Here is a 24,766-nt window from a genome sequence, read left to right as displayed (position 1 = left end):
GTTATCCTGCCCACCTCAGGCTTTCCAGTGGTATTCTCTTACTACTTAATCTCTGAACATAACATGCTCTTTCACATCTCTTTGTATCTATCATTCCTGCCTGGCAGTCCCTATTCATCCACTGCAAAGGTTGCTTCTCATGTGAAGCTTCTCTCAATTCCCACAAATGTGTTTGATTGTCTTCTCTGTCCTTCCATAATAGCCACATGAATCTCTGCTGCAATGTTTTATTCATTCATCATCCATTCATTCATCTATTCAACTGTTAAATACTGGACATATAACAGCCTACAGGACAGACGTAGTACTCATCCTCAGAGGAGCTTATAACTAGGGAGGATTAATTAGCAAAGTAATCAATATCTGTAAGAAATTTCTTTATTAAATCTCTTTTGACTCATTTGTTCATTCATTTGGCCATTCGACAAGTGCGTACTATGCTGACAGAGGCCTGATAAACCATTGACACATTTTGGAAAATGCAAATTTACTCATGTTGTAAGTCTGGGAGCATGAAGTAGGAGAAGTAAGAGATGAAACTGAAGAGAAAGGCATAAACAAGATCATGATGACCCCTATGGGTCTTACAAAAGAACTGGGACTTTCTCTTCAGGCATCAGTAAGGCATTGAATGCCTGAAATGGTCAGATATTTATTCTAGTAAAATTACTATGGAGGCAACGTCAAGACTAAATTTGAAGGGTACAGGCTACAAACAGGAAGACTACTTAGATAGCTTTTGCAAAAAAAAAAAAAAAAAGAGTTTCTGAAGTGAGGTGGAATACATGAAATGGAGAGCAGAAGAGGAATTCATGGTTAGAAATTATAGAATTTCTGATTAATTAGAACTAGGGGAAGAAATGGAGCAACATAGGCTGACTCATAAATTTCAGACTTGGGATTGCAAACTCATGACGCTTTGCTGAATTACTGAGACAGAGACGAGGTCCTGCCCACTGTATCCTCCATTGCCTTATGCTTCTCTGCAAGATGAGTAAGCTCATTTCTTCTGACACCTACTTGGTGTTTTTGTTGATTGACTTTGGGTAAAAGTGGCGACTGAAGAGAATATTGGATTTGGAATCAGGAGATGAGGCTTTGGAACGAGATCTGCCACAGATATTTTTTACACACTTAGAGAAAGCTTGTGTCTTCCCTAGACATGTTTCTCATCTGGAAAAGGAAAGAGTTTATCTAAACTAGGATCTTTCGATTCCCTCTCAGTTCAGTGATTCTAGGATTCTGCTTGGCAGCACTTGCTTAGTGGTTAAATGCAGTTCTCAAAAGCCAAACATGCGTTTTCTACAAGCAACCTAACTTTAGCAGCAAGGAAGCCATTTACTGGGATTTGACTTCACATTTTCTTTGTATTTCTCATGCATCTGGTAATTTCCATTGACTTCAAGTTTCGAAGCTTGTCCTGACATCCATTCTATTCTCCTGCAAGTCATAACTGACCCATAGGTTCTCGGTAAATCCTATCCTATGTCTTTCTTTAGTCCCCCCACCCTGATCTTTATATTTCTATAAAAAAGTCAGCAAAGTTCAGTTAACAGATAACTTTTTCTCTACCCCTGAAAATGATTATATATGGGCCAAAATACAGCACTTTTAGCCCTATCATCTCACGTGAAACACTCCTTCCTGACTCACTGTGTTCTTTCACAAAAGCTAAGCTCCTTTCTGCACCATGGTTTCAGAAGTGTCTGCCCCCTAACAATTTAAACTGTGCTTTCTCAGATGAGTCACCAATTTCACTCTTGCCTTCATCTTTCTTATTCAGATTTTAACTAATATTCCAGCTGAAAATTATTTGAGCATATTCAAGTTAGTCCTTTCAAAAAAGCAATCAAATACAGTCCATAGAATTTTACAAGTAGTTTAATAAAGGTGTCCATACACCCTGGGATCCTTGCCAGTCACTGGCTCCAGCTGAATACTCAGGTATTTTCCTCTGTTTGTTTCTCTTCTGCCCATTCATTTTCCATGCTGTATCTTTGGGTTGGATGTGGAAAAGAGCCTTGCCACTTATGGAAGACTTCACTATTTCATGAAAACTAAGCTAGCAAACTTTGTTTTTTGAGATAGGGTCTCACTCTGTCCCCCAGCCTGGAGTGTAGTGGTGTGATCATGGCTCACTGCAGCCTCCACCTCCTGGGCTCAAGCAATCCCCCTTCCTCAGCCTCCCAAGTAGCTGGAACTACAGGCACACACCACCATGCCCAGCTAATCTTTCCTTCTTGCTTTCTTGCTTTCTTACCCTTCCTTCCTTCGTTCCTTCCTCTTTTTCTTTCTTTTTCTTTCCTTTTTTCCTTCCTCTTTTTCTTTCTTTTCTCTTCTTTTCTTTGTATTTTTTGAGACAGGGTTTCATCATGTTACCCAGGCTGGTCTCAAGCTTCTGGGCTCAAGCAATCCACCTGCCCTGCCTCCCAAAGTGCTGGGATTACAGGCATGAGCCACCATGCCCAGCCTATTAAACTTTTTGTAGGAGATGGCCAAGAGCTGAACCTCTTCCTTCTGGATTGCCGGTACTGGGAAGGTAGAAATGCACCTGGTTGCTGGTCACCTCCCAACCCGGGAGGGAAGCAGAGGAGGAATTCAGATTCCTCAAGTCCGGAGAAAATAAGAATAAAAGGGCATCCATCATTAGCTTAAAATACAAGGGACTACCTACCTCTGAATAATTTGAAGGTTAAATCATTGAAGAAAGTCCATAAAATAATTGAAATAACACAATAGTGGGAGTTAGGAAACCTGGTTCTTTTTCTAAGTATAGTTCTACCTTTGTCACTCTAGACTACTTACTCTCTTTGGACCTCAACCTTCTCAACCTTATATAGGGAAAATTAAGTAGATTTCACAAATATCTTTTTTTTTTTTTTTTTTTGAGATGGAGTCTCACACTGTCGTCCAGGCTGGAGTGCAGTGGCGCGATCTCTGCTCACTGCAATCTCCGCCTCCCGGGTTCAAGTGATTCTCCTGCCTCAGCCTCCCGAGTAGCTGGAATTAGAGGCATGCGCCACCATGCCCGGCTAATTTTTTGTAATTTTAGTAGAGACGGGGTTTCACCATGTTGGCCAGGCTGGTCTCGAACCCCTGACCTTGTGATCTGCCTGCCTCGGCCTCCCAAAGTGCTGGGATTACAGGCATGAGCCACCGCACCCGGCCCAATTTCACAAATATCTTTACAAGTTCTCATATGTTAATATATAAGTTAATATGATAACCTATAAGAGATCACTATTTAACATTCACTTATTACCATAGAAACTGTAAATTATAGGAATATGCTTATCATTCCATATTATAAATTATAAATAATTTTTTTTGCATATTATTTGTCCCTCTCATTGGGTCATTGGTTTGTATAGGAAATAAGCCATTTCTTTTTCATCTCCATATCCTGATACATAACATGGTTTCTGCTTATAGTCCACACTTTTTATTCATTTGTAAGGAGCAAGAGAGGAAAACAATTGTCTTCATTTTTTGCAGTAACTAGTTGTAATTATAGAGTGTGTTTAATTTTGCATCTCTGCTTTCTCCACTTAGCATATCATAAGTAATTTGCCATGTTTCAACATTGCATTCACAATTTTATGTTCCATTGAGTTAATGTGCCATAATTTACTATCTATTTCCCTAGTGGGAAATGGTTATAGTGCTAGAGTTTCTACTACTATTAAAATGAAAATGCAATAAATATGTGTCTGTATGTAACTTTTTCCTCTTGGGTTATTTCTTTAAGATACCTTCCCCTGGAATCAAAAGTTTATATTTAATTATTTATTTCTAGTGTTTTCTGGTGGGTTATATTAACATGCAGTTTTGCTGTATTTGATTATTTGTAGGTGTAAACTTGGCCATTGATAGTTAATCTTTTGTTCATATTCTATTGATGTTCATTGCTCAGCCTGCTAGCATAATCCTCTTCCCATTTATTTTTAAGCAATCTTAATACTTAAAAGACACGTATGTGGAATATATAGTCCCATGTTGTTATTTTTACTTTTTCTGTTTTTTTAGATTCCCTAAACTGTGAATCTCGATGTAGTTATATCTATCAGTCTTATCTTTTATAGTTTCTGTCTTTGCTTTTATTTAGAGAGTCCATCTTGACCTTAATAATCAGGTTAAACATACTTCTATCAGTTTACTATTTGTGTTTACTCTAGTATGAATTTTCTATTCATACTCTTTAATCATTTCTGTCTTCTGTCTCTGATGGTTTCCTTAATAATTGGTATTTGCTTTAGATATAAATACAATACAATCATGCATCACTTAATGACAGAAACATGTTCTGAGAAGTGTATCATTATGCAAACATCATGGAGTGTCCTTACACATACCTAGACGGCATAGCCTACTACACACCTGCCTATAGGCTACAAGCCTGTACAGCAGGTTACTGTACTGAGTACTGTAGGCAATTGTAACACAATAGTATTTGTATACTTAAATATATCTACACATGGAAAATGTACAGTAAAAATATATTATACTCTTATGGGACCACCATCATATACATAGTCCATTGTTGAGTTAACCGTCACTCTGAGGCACATGACATTATATACACACACATAGCTATTAACCTTTTGTCTATATTTTCAGTTTCTGATAGTTTTCTTTGATAGTTTTTATATTGAACTTTTGATTCCAAATGTTAATGATTTTTTAAAAGATGGCATATGGTATGGTTCTTACTTTTTTTGTTAAATTGCTATCAAGAGGTGATTATGTCACTTATAAATTATATTTCCTCTATTTCCCCCCTTGTTCTGAAAAGCTTCCTTGATCATATATTAAGTGAGTCTGTATAGCTGGATCTATTTCTAGACTCTCCATTCTGTTATGCTGATCTATATGTCTATTTTTGTGCCTGTAAATTCTGCATGTATTTGAGGAGACCTCAAATGTCTTCTCTTGAGTCTTTTTTTTCTCCAGGCTAAACATTCCCTGTTCTTTCAATGGCTACCCTTGTATTTAGCATCCAAGTCCTTTCCTATCCCCCTGGGGACCAGGGGCAGGCAATTGTGAGATAACTGACCAAGCCTCAGGGGACCCCAGAGTTCCCTCACTTGGGGAAAAAAATGTTACATAAAGACAGCACCCAGGTGAAAAAGGGAGACTGATGAGCTCTTATGTGGAAATAACAGTTTTTGTCACAGAAAAGTACTTTCTTGTTTCTCATCTCTAATCTGACAGAATAGTTTACAATGGCTAAGGGCCTGTCAGGGTTCAAATCCCAACTCCATCATTTTCTTGTTGTATAACCTTCTCTGTAAGCCTCATTCACCTCTACTGTAATATGACTACTATTTTGTCATATTACAATTAGTAGTAATTGTATCTACTTCATAAAACTGTTGTAAAGAAGAAGTGAGGTAATCCATGAACACATAGTGAGCACTTGATCATATAAGCTGTTGTTATTACTGCTAAAATATCAGTCATATAGAATTATTATTTTATTTAACATTTTGAGGTAGTTATTAATATACACAATTTAATGCTGAATGAACAGGATAAGAAAAACTCAGTAACTTTCCTTTCCCAGCTAGTAGATGTGCTCCAGCAAGTATCTCACCTTGTTTGTCTAATGAGAAGGCCCGGGTCTTTGCTGTAGACAACACAACTCCACTGTATGATGGAAGGCACTGAAAACTGGCTCTTTGGATTCTGCCATGGTTACTAGGTGAAGCTCTAAATTCTTAGACAAAGGTAAATATGAGGTTCAAACATAGGATTGTTTTGAGGTTTTCTTTTGGTTTCAACATGGAGGGACATTAGGTTAATGGGGAGACACAATATGGTTTCATCCTTATTTGCAGATTAGCTGATGTGGAAACATGTCCCTTCAAACTGAGTATCACTTCACATAACTACTCCAAGTGAAAGTGACACAGGCCCAGAAGCATTTGTCATCCCCACAGGGTGCCAGAGGAAGCGGCACTTCCTCTCCTTCAGCACATGCTACCTGTGCTCTCAGAAGGCCCACGGCTGGGAGGGAGGCAGGTGGAGGAGGCCATACAACTTGCCAAGTCAAACACACCGGAAGGTCTAATTTTAGTCCCCCTAGCCTTGGCATTGTCCCTTTCAGCAAAGATATTTTTCATGCACTACAATAAAGTGCTTTGTTCCAGCCTTGCTGGATACTTCACAAAGGCCCAGCAAGGACAGGGTAAGCCTAAATCAGAGCTGGAAACACATCAAACACAGGGACCTCACAGGAGAGGGTCAGCATTCCTCTCGTAACCTTTGGTAAATACGTTCTTTCCATCCAGCTCCCAAAACCCTAAGAAGGAACACTTGGTTGTGCTTCTCCTTCTATGCAACTCCTCTTCCTCCAGCTTCTTTTTTGTGAATCTTCTGTTGGCTCCTCATCAACAAGTGTGTTTTCTCCATCATGCCAGGGATTTGAAAACCTACTCCCTCTTTTTGTCCCTGCCTAACAAAGCCCCCTTCTTTCTTTCTTTCTTTTTTTTTTTGAGATGGAGTCTCGCTCTGTCGCCCAAGCTGGAGTGCAGTGGTGCAATCTTGGCTCACTGCAAGCTCCGCCTCCCGGGTTCACACCATTCTCTTGCCTCAGCCTCCTGAGTAGCTGGGACTACAGGTGCCCGCAACCACGCCCGGCTAATTTTTTTTGTTTTTAGTAGAGATGGGGTTTCACTGTGTTAGCCAGGATGGTCTCGATCTCCTGACCTCGTGATCCGCCCGCCTCGGCCTCCCAAAGTGCTGGGATTACAGGCGTGAGCCACCGCGCCTGGCCACAAAGCCCACTTCTTTCTATATAGTCTAGGTCTTGTTTTCTTTTCTGACATTGCCTGGAAAGTGCACTAGATTAAGAGCGAGAAACAATTTTACAATTTGCAAACTAGCTCCAGGGTTTGTTCTTACAATGACCTGGCAAATTGGTTGAGGCAGAAACTTTCACAGAACTTGTATAGATGAGAAAACTGAAGTGCAAAGAGGACACAGACTTTTGCAAAGGTCACACAGGAAAACACTGGCAAAGCTGAGACTGAAACCTAGCTCTGGTGCTTTAGGAAAGGTGTGGTCCAATGAATTTATCAAAGCACCGAAAACCCACACAGGCATTTGGGAGGGCCCTGGGATGAAAGAATTCTGGAAAAGGAACTCTTGTGGTGCTTTCAGTTAGAGCCACTCCCTTTACAAACAATGAATTAACAGCAGTATTTTAGGATTCACAGGTAGATCAAAGACCTTTAGTTCTTAGGCTCGTTCTATTTAGCTCTGGGTGAAGTGATGAATATGGAGGAGAAGCTCAGGAGAACCCTGAGCTGACATCTCAGCATCTTGGAGAAGTTGTGATCGGGAGACACAGTGCTGGGAGTCAGAGTCCCTGACCATCAGAATCTACTATGTCACCAAACCTCTCTGAGGCTCAGTTTTGTCTTCTGTAAGATTGATGCTAACAATGCCAAGGTTTATGTAAGATGTGAGATAGGAGAGAGCTTTGTAAATGCTAAAGCACTATCCACTGTTCATTACAATGACTTATATTCAAATTCAAAAAATAGAAAATTCAGAAATTCCATAGATCACCACTTCTGGGTGCCTATGGTTGGATCTAGAGTTGTCCAGTGAAGTCCAGAAAGGAATCTACCCAAAGGACAAAGTAAAGATCCGAGAAGCCTTGGGGAACATTAACATCTCTGGTCAACCTTATCTGCTGCCTTTCCAGGAAATAAGGAAATGATTTCTCTGAAAGTAAAACCCACCATTCTGGGACCTCAACCTGAAACTGTTGACCACAAAACCAGCTAATATCCTCAGGAAGTTTTCCAAGCCTCCCAAAGGCCTGTGTGAGTTTTCTGTGCTTTGACAGGTTCATGGGACCACACCTTTCCCTAAAGCACCAGAGCTAGGTTTCAGTCCAAACTCTGCCAGCGTTTTCCCGTGTGACTTTTGCAAAAGTCTGTGTCCTCTTTGAACTTCGGTTTTCTCATCTATACAAGTTCTATAAAAGTTTCTGCCTCACCTAATTCACCAGGTCATTGTAAGAAGAAACCCTGGAGGCAGTTTGCAAATTGTAAAAGTGTTTCTCACTCTTAATCTAGTGCATTTTCCAGGCCATGTCAGGAAAGAAAATGAAACCCAGACTTTATAGAAAGAAGTGAGCTTTGTTAGGATTTTATTAGTTTGGTGAATGAAATACATTTTGTGCATTTATTTGTTTGCTGAAATAAAAACATTTGCACATTTTTCTGCTTATAAATGTTATATGCTCATTATAAAGAGTTCAGAAAGATATTAAGGAGAGAGTGAAATGCCACCATTATACCACCAGCAGTTATAACCACTGTTAAGATTTTGATATAAATTATGAACTGACCAAACTTCCTGTGCACACAAGCTCAAGCAAGTGTGTGTGTATAAAGCAAAAGTAAGTGGTGCTACACTTACTGTTTTGTGACCTGCATTTTTCACTTAACAATTTATTACAATATTATCTCTCCTTTTTCTTTCATTTTTATTCCTAAAGTGCTGCTTATGTTAATCGTATTCCTCAGATCATGGCTCAATATCAACATTGTTTGTATAAAGCCCTTATTGTGTTTTCTCATATAGTTTTAATTTATCCTTTATCTGCTATGCTCCCATTCCCTTCCTCCATTATATTGTATTATATGTCCTCAGGTAAGGGTTTATCCTTAAAAATATACAGTTTATTTGTACATTTGTGTGTTTTCACTTAAATAAATGACATTGAGTCAATACCCACCCATATCCATCAATGTAGATATACATTATCACTTTTAATGGCTTCATAATTTCCATTCGTTGCTCTAAAGAAATTTATTTAGCCAGTTTCCTGTGATGGACCTTTAGGTAGTTGGTAAAAGTGGTTTTTAAAAATGATTTTAAACAATGCTGAGGTAAACACCCTTTGTATATATGTCTCAGCAGGCTTGTGTCATTATTTCCTTGAGATAATTTCAAGGGACCACTTTATAAAATATTCCTTACTCAATCTCTCAAAGAAGCTTTGTTGCTGGTTTCCTAGAAAGAAGCATGTTCTCTCCCTCTTCCTTATGGCACTGCTTTTCTCTCCCTAATAGCACTTAGTGCAATCATCTTTAAGCTTCGTTTCATAGGTTCTCTCTTATTGCTCAACTGATAAGCTCTAGCTGTTAATGGGAGGGATTACATAGTAATTAATTAATTCAACAACATTTCCTGGGTATCTGTTCAGCAGTGGGCTCTGAACTAGTGCTGAGGTGAAGTGGACAATCACCCACCCTTGAGGAACCCCCATCTGTGAGATGGGAGACATGGATTACAGATACTACTGTGGCAGGTGATGCAGTAACAGCAGTTGTGTAATGTGCAAAAGAAGAAGTAGCCAGACAGTGAAGTCACTGAAAATGAGGTACCTCCTCTACATCTTGAAATATCAGTGGGAGTTCACTAGAGAACCAACGTGTAGCTAATGAGAACTGCCCTCAGAGCAAAAGGAACAGCAAAAGGAAACACAGAGAGGTTTGGCATGATATTAGGAAGTTGTAGCATAGGTGAGAACATGGGGAGAAAGGAAACTAAAGAGGTGCTAGGAGGGGTGAGGGGAAGGAGGAAGGTGGGAGGCTGGAGGGAAAGTATAGGCCCAAGTGAGCAGGTCTGGGAAGCCATGCTGACAGTTGGAATTCAGAGTGAGGATAATGAGAGACCGCTGAAGGGTTTAAGCAGGGCAGTGACATGATTGGGTTTTGTGTTTTAGAAAGGTCATTCCAGCTATGATAGTATGGAAGATGGAATTCAGGAGGGCAAGACTGTAGATGGGGAAGCAAGTTAGAAAGCTATTGTACTACTCAAAGTGATAGAATAATGGCTTGAACCAAAGTAGTGGCTACAGAGAAAAGTAGATGGAATCAAGAGTTAGAAAGTAGAATCTACCAACTTCTTAACTTGTTGATAGGTTTACATATAGAAACACGAAATAGAGAAGTTCAGAATGATGCCCAGACTCTGAATGGAACCTTGTGAAGATGGCGGGCCACTTACTCAGAGAGGAAAAAGAATAAAAGGATGTTTTAGGGGAAAAAGGAGGACAAATTCATGTTTGCATAGTATGTTGAGTTTGATGTGGTTGTAGAATACAATGGTGGAAATGTCTACCAGGCAGATGAATACATTATCTAGTATTCCCAAATTTTTCTTTAGGACCTCCCCTAAAGACCTGGAAAGACTTGTCCTAAAGAAAAATTTGGGAATCATATGATAATACTGAGTAAAAGTTTGCTGAATAAATGAATGAATTGACTCATTTTCAGCATCATGTTTCCTTCAACTAGAACACTTTACTTCTATAAAGCCACATTCATACGAGAATTTCAAAGTTGTTTTTAAGACTAACCAACATGAATTAAAGTATCTTTTTAGAATTACTGTAGAGATAACAACTTAGGAACATGGTGAGTGCAAATGGCTCTCAGAGAGGAAAGAGCACCAGCCTAAGAGTCAGAAGATGAGTGAATTGGGACTTGTCTACTATTGGTGGACACTGGTACATGCCACTCACCCCCTCCACCAAATATTCAAGTTCTTTGAATGCAAAGACAGGGGTTGCATTCCTGATGATCAATGCCTAACCCTGTGACAGGGAATGTGCAGGTGAAGCGGGACACTCCAGGTCTGCTCTTCCCGGCAGCTCCCTGCTGTTCTCAGATAAGGGCCACAGTCCCTCCCCACTGGGACTTGGCAGCACAACCTAGAACACAATCTGTTGGACAGAAGGCTGTGATTATTAATGAAAGCATTTCCTCTGTTACCTCACAGAACTAAGTGAGGTTCTAACACTGCCAAAGATGGCCCATTTCCTTTCATAGAAACCAATTCTCAGAAACACATAGAATGGTCAGAGACAGGACACATAGGGAAGTAAAAATAAGACGCAGAAAAGTGGGTGGCTGCTTGAAACCCTCCCAGATGAAAGGTTACCAGCTATTAATCAGCTCACACTTCTGTTCAGTGGGTGAGCAAGAAATTGGATGGAAACTTCACTCAATGGTTGATGCTTAGTTGGGGCTGTGAGGTCCTCAGATGACTTTCCTCAGTCGGGTCGGATATGATGCACTTTTATATAAAGGAAGGACAGTCAACAAGGCCACAGTAAAATTCCCTATGTTTCACAATTTGTGTACTTCTGTTTATGTGTGCCAGGCTTGGTGCCATGTATTGAGGTTAGGATGACTCCTGCTGTCTAGGCCTGAATCTTGAACAGTCCGCCTCTCCATCATCTGGAGCAGCCCAGTTGGCTGGGTCCTGTGATGAGGATAATAATAGTTACTGTTTTTTGGACACCTGCCTCATGGAAGCCACTGTTGGAAAAAAGTCAGCATTATCTCATTTATCCTCACAACAACCCTTTGAGCAAATAACATTATTTTCATTTGAAAAATGGGAAGATTGGGGTTCCAGTGGGCTAAGTAACTTGTCAAAATTCACGCACCTTGTATTAAGCAGGAGCATCATTTGACCCTAAGACTGACTCCAGCACACACTTTTTTTCCCTACTACGCTAAGTCCAGTTGAAAATAAAAGAGACATCAGAACCTGACAAAAAGAAGGAAACCCACAAAATGGGATACAAGGGAAACTGAGTCTGAGTAGAAACTTTTCCAAAGTCATAGACTAGCACCTGGGTATCAAGTATGGCTTGGGTCTAAGTCATATTTCCTGGGCACTCAGGAAATGTTCTTTGTGCCTTGGAAAGGAGGCAGATGGCAGTTGCATCTGACCCCCAAGGGCTGATTATGCCATTTTGACCCTTTGCAGATCAGAGCCCCTGGACATCTGGCCCCCAAGTTTCCAAGTGGGTTTTAGCTTGAGACCACCTAGTGAAAGCCAAAGACCAATGTCCACTGGCAGCACCCAGCCTAGAGTCAGGGATATGCCATTTGGCCAAGGCTCCAGAGCCACTTCAGGCTCTCAGCACCTGCCCTGTAAAAAGACAGCTCAGGTGGAAACTTCACTGGGAGCAGCTGGGGCAGGCCTAAGGAGGGAGTCCACTTGTCACACCCTACTCACATGAGAAGACATGATTCTGAAGGGCTTAGGACCTTCAGCCTGTCTCAGTACCCAAGGATCAGAGGCCTGGGCACTGCAGCAGGCATGAGTCTTATCGTTGAGACTTGGTAGCCAGGGCATGGCTAGGCTGTTACTAACTCGCTATGTTTTCTGGCATAAGTCCCCTAGCCTCCTTGGGCCTCCTCTAGAAAACAAAGGGGTTGGATCAGATGATTGATCCCTGGGGCCCACTTCTGCTTTCACCTTCAGATGTTTACTATACTTTGGCAAACAGAACTCTTGTTACTCGCCCTAACTAACATTGCCACTGCCACTGCTGTCAAAATATTTTCCCTCACTTATTATAGATTAAAAAAATATGTTTGCCTTATCTTGAGTCCCCAGGGATGCAGTCTGTGGCCCCCCTCCTGTTCCATGCTTATGGGGTGAAACCTCAACTCTAATTCCAAGAGATTCAGGTTTTGAGGTAATGTCATCAGAGGATGCTGTAAGAAGGGATTTCTCTTCTTTCCAGAAGCTGCTTTAGTCCCCCGACACAGCATGAAATGCCAGCTTGTGGTCCACACCCTCCCTGCCCGCTGGGAAATGCTGCTGGGGGCTTGTGAGTACTTGGCTTCTGGAGGATGAAGAAGAGGGGAACAGAAAGAGGCATAGTGTCAGATATTTGCCTTCATTATAACAAAAAAAACCCATACAATATGCTGGGCAATTTTGAGGTATGGTTTTCAAGGCTGTTTTTAACAGTCTCTGGAAACTAGCGGTGTCAGTTGTTTATAGGATCCAAGGGGGTAGTGCTGGGGGTTGTTTCAACATCCTTGCACAGAGAGAAACATGGGTAGTGGCTTACAAGCTTTGAATGTTAGACACAGGGACAGCATGCTGTGGGGGTGAGGAGTAGGGGACACCCATCCAGGTTGGGGGATGGGCTTCTCATCCCAGCTCTGCCATCAGCTGCCCATGTGATCTGGGAAAATTCATCACCTTCCTGAGCCTCAAACTCTCCAACCTAAAACCAAAGCGCTTAAAGCAGAGAAGCCCACAGGCAAATCTTTTTAAGCTTTGGTCTTCCCTTGTTGTGTGATCTTGGAATTCTTTTTTTTTTTTTTTTTTTTTTTTTTTTGAGGCAGAGTTTCACTCTTGTCACCCAGGCTGGAGTACAATGGTGCGATCTTGGCTCACTGCAACCTTCTCCACCTCCCTGGTTCAAGCAATTCTCCTGTCTCAGCCTCCCGAGTAGCTGGGATTACAGGTGCCCACCACCACACCTGGCTAATTTTTATATTTTCAGTAGAGACAGGGTTTCCCCATGTTGGCCAGGCTGGTCTCAAACTCCTGACCTCAGGTGATCTGCCCACCTCAGCCTCCCAAAGCGCTGGAATTACACATAAACCACTGCGCCCGGCCAATTTTGGAATTCTTAATGCTAGTCCCCAGTACAAGGATCTTGAAACCACATCAGGAATGCCAGACGGGGTTAGTGAGGAATCAGGGAGACCTTGGGTTATGTCTGTGCTGGTTTGGGGTGTGCTTCTTATATCATGTACTTCGATTTTTATTTATGCTTTCCAGCAGCATTTCCCAAGTTGACTCATGATCATATTCCCCTGAGTTGCTTTTTAAATGTACAAATTTCCCTACAAGGGATCAACCCACTAAGCTGTATTTTTAAGGAAGAACCAAGGGTGATTCTTGTATTCAGACAAGTTTAGGAAAGACTGCTTAAGAGTTTTCACCTGGGGACTGGTGACAGGTGAAGGTGCCTGATTTGGTCAGTATTTGTCTATTTGTCTATCCTCTGTACTATGTAGCTCTCTGCTATGAGTATTCATTTCATCATGCTTCATATTCCAAGACTTGTAAATGTCTCCTGCACCCAGGTCTGAGCCCTTTAAGATTGGTACCATGTTTTCTGTTTATATCCCGCCTTACCTAGCACAGAGGTAGAGAATCTTCTCCTAGAAGATTCTTACAAACATCTGCCAAACTTAGTTGTGCAGAGAGTTTTTTGCCTGATTCCATCAAGTTAATTATGCCATGGGTCATTGATGACCCCAAACCACAATATCAAATACAAGGAAAAGACAGGAGTAGTAACAGTTGGCAGAGAAGTATCATGGAGAAAACAGGATTGGAATGGAGCCTTGCAACAGGAGTAAGGTTTAGATAGATGGGGAAAAAAAGCACAAGGGCCATTCCAGGCAGAAGTCTAAGCATGAGAAGGCCAGTCTCTACAAAGGCAATTGTTTCAAGATATAAGTGAAGAGCCTAGGGCTCAAAGAAAAGATTTATTCAAGACTGACCTAAGTAATCTGTCACTGACCAGCCCATTGCAGCCTCTTTCAATACTTGCATTACATGCAGGTCTCCAACCTGAGCCCCTAAAGCCCTTTCTTCCTTTGCTCTGGGCCCTATTTCCAAAGTTGTTTTCCCACTGCTGTGTTTATCCTGCTATGTATTTGCACATGTGGTGGGACTGCTCCATTTCAGCCACTCAGTTTTTATTTAAATGAATCTTGCTAAGATTCAGCCAGGCTGATTGCTAGATTACCTGGGAGGAGCTGGATATGCAGTTCTGTGTGCCTCTTCATACTCAGCAGGCCCTGCTATGTCCTGGAAGACTGGATTTAGATACAGTAGGTAAGAGACAAGCTGAGGGCAACACACACACACACACACACACACACACACACACACACACACACACACATATATTTTGTTTCAATCCTCTTTAATACCCAAAGGGCTTATAGAAAAAAGGTGCTCATGGGTGTTTCTTAGCTCCCTTGTAGGCCCTTTCTGCATCCACGAAGTTCTCCTGGTCCTCTTCTAAGAGCATTCTTAAATCCTCTGCCTCTTCTGCTCTGGAACCTGCTATCAAGACAGGGTAGGAAATGGATGAGAGATGAGTAAAACTCAAGACAGGAAGACCAGTTGGGAGGTAGTTGCAGTATCTTTGAGATGATCCTGCAGGTGAGAGAAGACGATGGCCTCTATTAGGAAAGCAGTGGGGTGCGAGAGAACTGCATGCATTCTTTACTAAGCCCTTACTAGCTGGTTTAGCTAGGGTAAATTACTTAATCTCTCTGGCCTTCAAAGGTCTCATCAGTAAAAAGGAAACAATCGTAATCTCTTTTTTACAGAGTTTTTAAAAATACTGTTTTTAATGCTGTAAAAAAAGGGTCAATGGTTTATATGGGTCAATGTTGTTGCACAAAAGCCTGTTGTAAATCAGTGTACAAAAGTGCCATCTTCTCTGGACATCATTTGCCATTAAGTGAAGCTGTGCTTTCCTCCACAAGGGTTCTATCATTTGAAGTTCTCTTGTCCATCAAAGCCCTTCCACCAGTCCTGTTTTGTTCCTAGCACTGAACTTCTCTCTGTGACAACACAAGCAGTGAGAAATTCTTTTGGTTTGGGGATGGGCTGGCTTTAATATTATAGCTTGAAACCCCAGCTTAAAAGTAATACACTCCAGTTTCTGTCCCCTCCCTTCTTCGGTAATAAATACTTAAATGCTGATGGGTTCTCAGGTCAAGAATCCACAGAGCCCGCATGTGTTGAGACAAGCCAATAGGAAGTCTGACTCATATTTTCATATTTACAAAACCTATGTGGGAAATCAGTGAATGGTAGAGTTGGAAAGGCCTTAAAGATCATCTGGTCCAACTCCTCATTTTTTAAATGGGGAAATGGAGTAACTAGGAAGGAAAGGATCTTGGCCAAGATCACAGAGTAAGTTAGAGACAGAGCCAGCCTGCTTCCCCCTCATATGGTGTAGGGGAATCTCTTTATTGGGAATGTGATAAAATGTACTGTTTGTACTCTTTCTGTTATGCTGGTCCCATAATGAAAGATACTGCTTGGCCCATATCACTGCAGCCCAGAGCAAAAGGACTATAGGTGGAGAGTATTAATCTAACTACACTTTCATTCATTTATCACACATTACTAAACACCACCTTTATGTCAGTTACTGAAGATACTGAGATAAAAGACATGGGTCCCACCTGTGAGGTATTCAATTTTAATGATGAAGACAATCTCCAGGAGGGCTGAATATTTTCCATGCAGTTAAATATTTCTCCCATCTGCCAACTGCATTTTATATTTATACTTGTGAATGCATTGACTCTCCTCATATATAGATTATGAGACATTTTCTCAGAAAAAAAAACATACCAAGTATCTCAGACCCCTTATTTATTCACGTCCTCAAGAAATATTACTTGAGCACCTAATAGGAGTTACCAAGAAGCAAAAATAAATAAATAATAGTCCTCTCTCTCAAGAAACCATAATAACAATCCAGTAGAGAAATACATAATGATCATGGAAGCTTTTACAAGGAAAGGGAGATACCTAAGAGAATGGGTGCCTAAGTTTGCCATGGAGAGTCCACGAAGGTTTCGTGGAGGAGGTGGTGTGTAAATTGAGACTCTTTAAAGAAGGGGAAGAAGTCTGTTGAGCAGAAAACGGGGGAAAGTCATTCTAGGAGGAGAGAACAGCATATGCAGAGCCACGGAAGTGTGGAAGCGTGCAATCCTGGAATCTATAATAGTTTATAATCACTGACACATGAGAAAAGACAGATGGGCAGAAAATGAGGATATAAGTAGGCAGGACCTGAGCCACGCTAAGGAGATGAGGTTGCATCATGGAGACTAAGGAGAAGTACAGAGGCTTTTAGAGAGTAGATCAATGAGGTTTGTATTCTGGAAATTCACTCAGGCAGCTGTGCAGAAGGAGGGTGGTTGGAGTCAGGTAGCCCAGTGGGGAGGCCAATCTTTAATCCAGGCAAGATCTGATGAGGCCTATGAGGGCAGTGGCAATGCCATTCTGAGCCAGGCCAGAACCTGACTTTCTGTGTGATTCAACCATTGCCCGACACACCTGAGTGATGGTGCAGACCCATACAAGGAGCATGAAGTTATGCACTTGAGTCTCCAAACTGTGATTCACAGTCCTGACAATATTTCCTGTGTGTGTAAGAGACCACCCTCTCTCAAGTCAACTGGAACAGTTTAAGACATCACAAGTGACCCATGGAGAAGCCAAGCTTCCTTGCCTAACAAAGAAGCTGATACGTTGTTGAACTTCTAAAGGCACTTGGGGGAGGTGGTTTTTAATACAAAGTCACTTCTGAGCTTGTGGTTTGGTAAATTTAAGTCTTTTCCAAATAAGGCAGCCAGGCTGGCAAAGTGATCCTTTTTCATCCCTTCTAGGCAGTGATTCAGTTCTCTGAAGCCTTCCTGCTTTTGCTCTTCCTGTTCCTTCTCCTGAAATGTCTTTCATCCACCAGTCTATGATTGGACATTGGAGTCTTATAGATCCAGGTTCAAATTCTAGCTCTGCCATGCATTAATTGTATGCTCTTATACAAGTAACTTACCATAAGCGTTCTGAGCCCCAGGGAGCTCCCCTAATCCTGATTGCTTGGTGATTGCTGAGCAGGAGATGAAATTTATGAGGTGTTCCATTAAGTGCCTTCTCCATCACCAGCACTCAATATTAAATAGCTATTTTTCTTAGGAGAGATTCTAGTTTAAGAATGAAGGTTTTGTAATTCTCTACCAAAAAAACCAAAGTGAAGTACTGAAAGGTTTCGCAATAATACATCTTTTGATTTTCAGGGTAACCATGAATTAGAGTTTTCTTACCCACATTAATTAAACCTGACACCTGAGTACCCACTTGATTTCCACACCCAGCTGTGGAATTCCACAGTAACTTATAATTAAGAGACAGTTGCCAATAAGAGATTTGGAACTTGAATTCAGAGCAAAAATAAGTAGAGAAGCCCCGTGACAAAGGGAAGAGTTGCTGATACTGGGCCCTTTTCTCATGCTGAAGAGTTTGGAGGGTAAATGGCCATCTTAATGGTATCATCTGACTGCATTTTGTGCTGCTGAGATTGTGCTGAGTGGAAATTTCCCTGGAAGTAGCAAGAGTGGCTTAGTTTCATTACAGTGAAAGAATTGGCCAATGTTGGGGCAGGTTGCTGACAGTGGGTGTGGAATCTGTTTTAGGAGAAGTTAAAAAATAATAACAATAAAGTATGTGATGAGATTACCCCTTCCAGGCTATTGCAAGTGTAGACATGTCTGCAGCCTGAAAGAGAGTTTGTCTCAAGCACAGTGAAGGACTGGGTTCGCTTGGTTAATTCTTCAGCCCTAACTCAGTATCTTTTAACTGAATTTGAAAGATCTTCTGGCACTTTCCTGATTCTGGAAATTTTCCAATTTTCAAGTTTAACTTGACTTTTTAAATCAACCTGGGGTTAATTTATGTTTTAATTCTTTTATTATTATTATTAGCAATAGTCTTATTATTATTTATTATAAAGCAACTTTAAAGGGAAAATTTTTTAATTATCTTTAATTTTCCTGCACAGTTATTTTAATTTTGGAATTTTTTTTGGCCTTTGTTTACCTACTTACTTGTTAATTAGCCATCACAATGAATCTGAAAGAGCTTTATTGTCTGCTTTATTAATGAATAAGTTGAAAATAATGCAGTTAATTAATGTTGCCCTAAGTAACACATGTAGTAATTGGCCAAATCAGGAAGAAAAATCAGGAATTATCTCAAGCCTGCTCTGTCTCCCTACTCCCTGCTGTGATGTTGGCCACACAACCTGGTGCTTAATGGATATAGGTAACATTATCTTATGCACTATTACTTTAACTCAAAATCAGAAATAATAGCAGTCTGGAATAATATCAACAAAAACTCCCCAACCAATCCCTAGAAGAAAACCATTAAGATTTTGTCAACTCTGAAGACAATGTTGTATGAAGTATCTAATTATGAGAGGGGAAATACAGAATTAGTGTGACTAATAGAAATAGCTGTTTTTATTGGGGAAAATAGCTCCAACTTGAACCAGACCAACTGAGACTCCTTAATATTGCTGATTGGATATTCCAAGCCACTTATTGATCATTTAGTTATAAAGTCTTCTCATTGTTCTTGTCAGTAATCCCACTGAGTATCCCATTAAACTAAATGTAGAGTTAAACACCTGGGAAGCAAGTGTTAATAAAGTGTAATTTGTAGAAGGAAAAGAAAAACAGCTTCTATATGCTTATTATGAATAGCATGAAAAGGGATGGTTGCCTTCCATTTGGGAGTCAACACCATAAGAAAGATGACACAATGAGGTAAAGAGTGAACCCTACAGCCCTTGGAACTGTCCGAAGAGTCTATTTCACTCATATATTTTTCTAGAATACCAAGTAGAAGGAGGCAGACTTGGGAAGATATGGATCAGCCACACTGGAGGGAGTTCCGACCATGGGACTGCTCAGAACTCTAGCTTGGCTCCTCACCAAGTTTGAAATGATCACAGCCACAGCGCTAATTGAATTAATTTGCTTTTCTTCAGGCAGGATGGGGAAGCAGAATAGCAAACTGGCCCCTGAAGTGATGGAGGACCTGGTGAAGAGCACAGAGTTTAATGAGCATGAACTCAAGCAGTGGTACAAAGGATTTCTCAAGGACTGTCCAAGTGGGAGACTAAATCTCGAGGAATTTCAGCAGCTCTATGTGAAGGTAAGTTGTTTTTCAACCTTATTTTTATTCCTTAGGCCAGAAACTATGGCCTTCATGAAATGTACCCTCACATGGAATTATAACTCTAAGTAGCTAGTTTGTTTCAACTCTGGCTGTTTTCCATCCAGAAAGAAAAATTGACATTTAAAAATGCAAATGTATATGTGTTGTTCCCAAAATAAGCAATTTCTGAACAAAAAGAGTAATTGTTAAATCAAAGCACTGAATAGAGCTCAAGGAATGACAGCATCTGGTGAAAGAACCATAAAAAGCTCAGAGAGGAGTGTTTGCTGATAATTATTGATGGTTTGCTAATTACAGCATTGTTTGGCCTGTTAAAGGTATGTGTACTTCTCCCAGTTAAAGAAAAAGTACACAAGAGGGCTTCTTTTCTCTCTCTCTCTCTTTTTTTTTTTTTTTTAAACCAAAAAAGATACTCCTGTATCCAGATAAGAACCCAGATTCCCACAACAGCACATTTAGAAAGGGGGTGGGGGAGTGTAGCGTATCTCTGGTCAGCAATGTCTACAACATGGACGATAACTCAACACTGTACACTGCTCAGAAGCTAACTTTTCCCTGAACATTACACAGAACAGTCCCATAAAAGGTACAATTTCTACTGCAGTAGTATTGTTTTGGCTTGTCTGAGTCTACAAGTTGTATTGGTTCTAGATTGGGCTGATCTAAGACATTCCACTTCGTGTATACTTATGTAATGTTACACAAGTGAAAGAAATACATTTTTAAAACTTTTTCTGATTAAAATACCAAATAGAAAAATATTGCTTTATATCATTTAATTAGCAAATGTTGATTTGGGCAATATTGAATCACCCAGATATATATATGTGTATGTGAAATGATTGAATGAAATATTTAGCATTATCATTATGTCCTGAAGCTGAACATTTTCCATAACCTATGATCCAGCAATTCTATTCTTGTACTGTACAAGAAGGGGCATGTGTAAGAATGCTCATAGCTGCGCTATTCACAATGGCAAAACTGGGAAACAACCCAAGTGCCCATCAAAGGGGAAGTGGAAAATAAACAGTGGTATATTTGAACAATATAACATTATATGGCAGTCAAAATACTTGAACTGTAGCAACACTAAGACATTAAAAAAGCAAGTCTCGAAAGATTCTAAAGTAAATACAAATTTTAAAAAATGCACTTTATAGGATTACCAATAAATGCAACAAAATCATATAAAAAGGAAAGCAGGGAAGTGATGAACACAAGATTCAAACGAATAGTTACTTCAAGTGGGGAAGACCAAGGGATGAAATGGGGGTATGGCCATGTGGTTAGATATATATTGTGTTCAAAGTCATAACTGTTGCAAGTGTTTATTGCATCATTAAAAGCTCACTAATCAACAGAATAAATAGTGTGCATTTTATACGATCACTGTGACATTTCTAAGATCTGAGTAATCAATTATTAGCATGCCAGGATCTTTTCTATAGAAGTGCTGAGAAAGTGCATCTGTTACTCAATTGATGTCTATTGCTTTTGCAGAGAAGTGGGATAGTATGTATTTCCTAGACAGCCATACTGCTCACCCTAGTTTTCAATGTCACGTCTTCTATTTTATCACCTAGGGGCTAGTCCGTGCCTCGGAACTATCTCTATTCTCAACCCCAAGGAAAGTACAGACAAACAAGATTTGTCAAAGTCACTTTCATACCACTAAAGGCCATGCAAGCTGTCACCCTATGATTAAGAGAGCTCTGTGTGCCACGTTCCTCACTATTTGTTTAAAATGAGAGGGGTATTGCCTTTGAAGAAATAGTTGAAATGCAGGAAATCAGGTATTTTATTTACACACTGGAAGTATGTAGCACTGAAAAAGCACCAGCCTCAAGGTGAGGGGTCATGTAAACATTAAGCATGGCTTGGTGTTTTATGGTACAAGTGATGTATATGCACCAAAATCATCTCCCACCTCCCCATCTCACTCCTAGAGTGGGTTTTTTATTCCAGGAGGGGAATATATGACTTTCTGAACTTAGGTCTATATTTTTGGCAACCTCTTATTCCAACTCTGCCTGTGCTCTTATGTCAAATAGAAAGCAGGCAGTCTTTTTCTCCTTCTAGAGTTGTCCAAGGACAGAAAAAACTGCAGCAGAAATATGCCACGTACACAGAAAAAAGAAAGGCGGATCTGATAAGCTGGAAAGGAGAAGCATGGAAAAAGATGTGGATTATGTAATAGGCCCAGAAGATGGGCTGATGAGAAAAAGCTACTTTCAATGCTTCTGGAAAAAAATGCAAATATTCAGCAAGACACAGTCATTATCCTGGTGAATGGGCACATTCAGTAATTCCTTCTATCTTTGGTGCAGAGATTGAGGCATCTTGGGATGCAACTGAGGGAGCAAAGCTGACTGCAGCCTCTGACCTCCTGTGTGTGCAGTCAACCTGGCACATCCCCTCTTGCTACCAGACCCATTTCCCTTTCCAGGGGGAAGTCACCTCGGTTGCTAAAAAACAAGTTCTGATGAGTGTTTAAAGAGGAGCAGGATAATGGGAGTGGCTCCGCTGCAAGGCCAGGGGCCACACTCTCCCAACTTTAGAAGCCCTTGCATTCCAAATGTGAAGGAACTCCTTCAGCAGATATATTTTTAAAAGCATTTAAAACTGAGGTTTAGAGAAATGAGGCAATTTGCCCAGCATCACAAACTGAATGTGGAACAGACTTCAAAGACAGGAATGCTGACTCCCACTGCAGCACATATCTCTGCCTCTCAGCCAAACTCCCAGGGCAGCTCCTCATTAACCCCCTCCAGCCCATCCACCATACAGCTGCTGGAGTGAGATTTGTAAAACACAGATCTGAACATGGTCCCTCCCAGCTAGATGCAGGCTTCACTCTTTAGTCATGAAGACACAGTCACCTCATTTCAATCAATGTAAGAGACCCAGCGGCTAGCACAGGGCCTGCCACAGAGCAAGTGTGGGTAAGCATTTCTTGCCTGAATGTAATAAATGCTGGCTGTGCATCTCCTTCTTAGGCAGCCTTGTGATGGAGGCATATAAAAGTGACTATGGGACAGTCCTGCCTGCACTCCCGAATTTCACAGGCAAGTTGGGAAGATGTGATTCACCACAATGTAAGGTGTAATGACAGAAATGTTTGGTGGTAGGGCAAGAGTAGAAAGCAGAGAGGTTGATTTCAAAATGGAATATTAAAGCAAGAAGTTCATTAATGCAGTGATGAGAGGAAGACTTTTCTATTAGCCTTTTAGAAAACAAAATGTCCTCTAGCAGATAGCTCTTTCCTTTTTCAAGCTTGCTGCCTGTTATCAGCTGAATAATATTCCCCCAAATTCATATGTCGAAGTCCTAACACCCAGTACCTCAGAATGGGACTGTATTTGCAGACAGATCATTTACAGAGGTAATAAAGTTAAATGAGGTCATGAGAGTGGGCCCTAATCCAGTGTGACGTGTCCTTAGAAGAGGAAATTTGGACACAGAGACGTACATAGGGAAGGCCACGGGAAGGCACAGGGAGAAGATGGCTGTCATCTGCCAGCCAGGGAGAGAAGCTACATTTATTGGTAATCCTATAAAGTGTGTTTTTTAAAATTTGTATTTACTTTAGAATCTTTTGAGACTTGCTTTTTTAATGTCTTATTGTTGCTACAGTTCAAGTATTTTGACTGCTGTATAACGTTATATTGTTCAAATATACCACTGTTTATTTTCCACTTTCCCTTTGATGGGCAATTGGGTTGTCAACACATTCTCTTGGACTTCCAGCTTCCAGAACTGTGAGAAAATAAATATCTTGATTTAAGCCCCCCAGTCTGTGGTGCTTTGTTATGGCAACCTGAGCAAATGAATATAATTCTTATTCCTTCTCTGTTGTCACATGCGTTCTCTGCGCCCTCTACATCTGATAGAAAGATGCTTTCTGTCCCAGATGTCTGGAACTCGCTGCACACATAGGGATTTCTGTGTCTCTGGCCACAGAAGTCATAGCAGATGTTTCATCATCCCCACCACAGCACTGCCGCTGATAGGTTGGGAAGAAAGCGTTTGAATTTTGTCACCAAGAACCAAGTACCTGATCACCCCCCAAGGGAATTTCCTGTTTTCAACAATCATTTTGATTGCCAATCCATCACAAATTAAGATGGGCAGTTTGCAATTTTAACTGTGTTTTCACAGAATTGGCCGCAGTTTAATGAGAAAATCAACCCAGGGGAAGAGCAAGCAAGTGTGTAGGGAAGAAGTGTCTCCATCCCAGGGTCCTCTACCTAGGAGAGTCGGTGCCATTGCTATTTTGCTTAGCCACTATGACATCAAAGGCAAAGAAATCAAGAAACAAACCTACAGGAATCCTACAAAGAGCCCTAAGTGGATTGTAATTTATGTTTGGAGTTTGACTTTCAATATTATTTTCATCAGGAAACATTTGGGTTGGTTTAGGTTCAGTTGAAAAGGCAGTCACAGAGTTGTTTAAAAAAATGGGATTTGGAATCTGACAGATGTGAGAGTCATTCCTAGCTGTGTTACATTTACCAAATCTCTGATGGTTTGAATTTGTTTCCCTGTCTATAAGGTGGAAATAATAAGGCCTGTTTCATCACCTCACATGGCGGAGTCCCAAAGGAAAGAAGGGAAATGAAAACTATTTATGACATATCAAAAGTTGTGTTTGCTGTCCTGATTGACGGTCGTCTCATTTACACTTAAACAGCCAGGATGAAAATAGGTTTCATTTCATAGGCCACGTATGATGGCAGCACCAAATGGTGCACAGAGGAGGGTGAGAGACTCTATGAAATTTCAACAGGAAAATGTGCCCTAGTCAACTAGTGATGTCTACCGTGTATTCCGGTGGGTTTGGGGGCAGTGGTCATGGCAGGACATACTATGAGGCAGTGTCATCCCTATTCCCATCATGGATTCTTAGACACCGAACTCTGTGTCCCCTAAGCACAAACCCTTCCCCAGCTCCCTGCTGCCAGATAGGATGAAGATGGCACTTAAGGCCTTCTTTACCATTTCCTACCAATCTCTCAATGTCCTGACCCTCATGCCCCTCCTCCAGAAAGGAGACTTCCTACCTCAATTCTACTGCTTATTATTTTTCAGATGAGAGGAGAGGTCCTCAGAGGCCACTGAGTACCCAAGGGTTGTT

General features: G+C 40.8%; 1 protein-coding gene across 2 annotated transcripts in view; it reads left to right on the top strand.

The window, feature by feature from the left end:
- Positions 1-24,766, top strand: part of VSNL1 (visinin like 1) — a 116,200-nt gene that overhangs the window by 32,721 nt on the left and 58,713 nt on the right. For both annotated transcript variants that reach the window (XM_063648937.1, XM_054475751.2), the window contains exon 2: positions 19,439-19,605. In XM_063648937.1, coding sequence (XP_063505007.1) covers positions 19,444-19,605 — 162 coding nt within the window. In that variant the 5' untranslated portion in view covers positions 19,439-19,443. The remainder of the gene's footprint in view (positions 1-19,438; positions 19,606-24,766) is intronic.

This window comes from Pongo pygmaeus, chromosome 12 (genome assembly GCF_028885625.2).
Source record: "Pongo pygmaeus isolate AG05252 chromosome 12, NHGRI_mPonPyg2-v2.0_pri, whole genome shotgun sequence".
Lineage (NCBI taxonomy): Eukaryota > Metazoa > Chordata > Mammalia > Primates > Hominidae > Pongo > Pongo pygmaeus.
The sequence above is the reverse complement of the archived record's forward strand: the minus strand, read 5'-3'. Positions and strand labels throughout refer to the sequence as shown.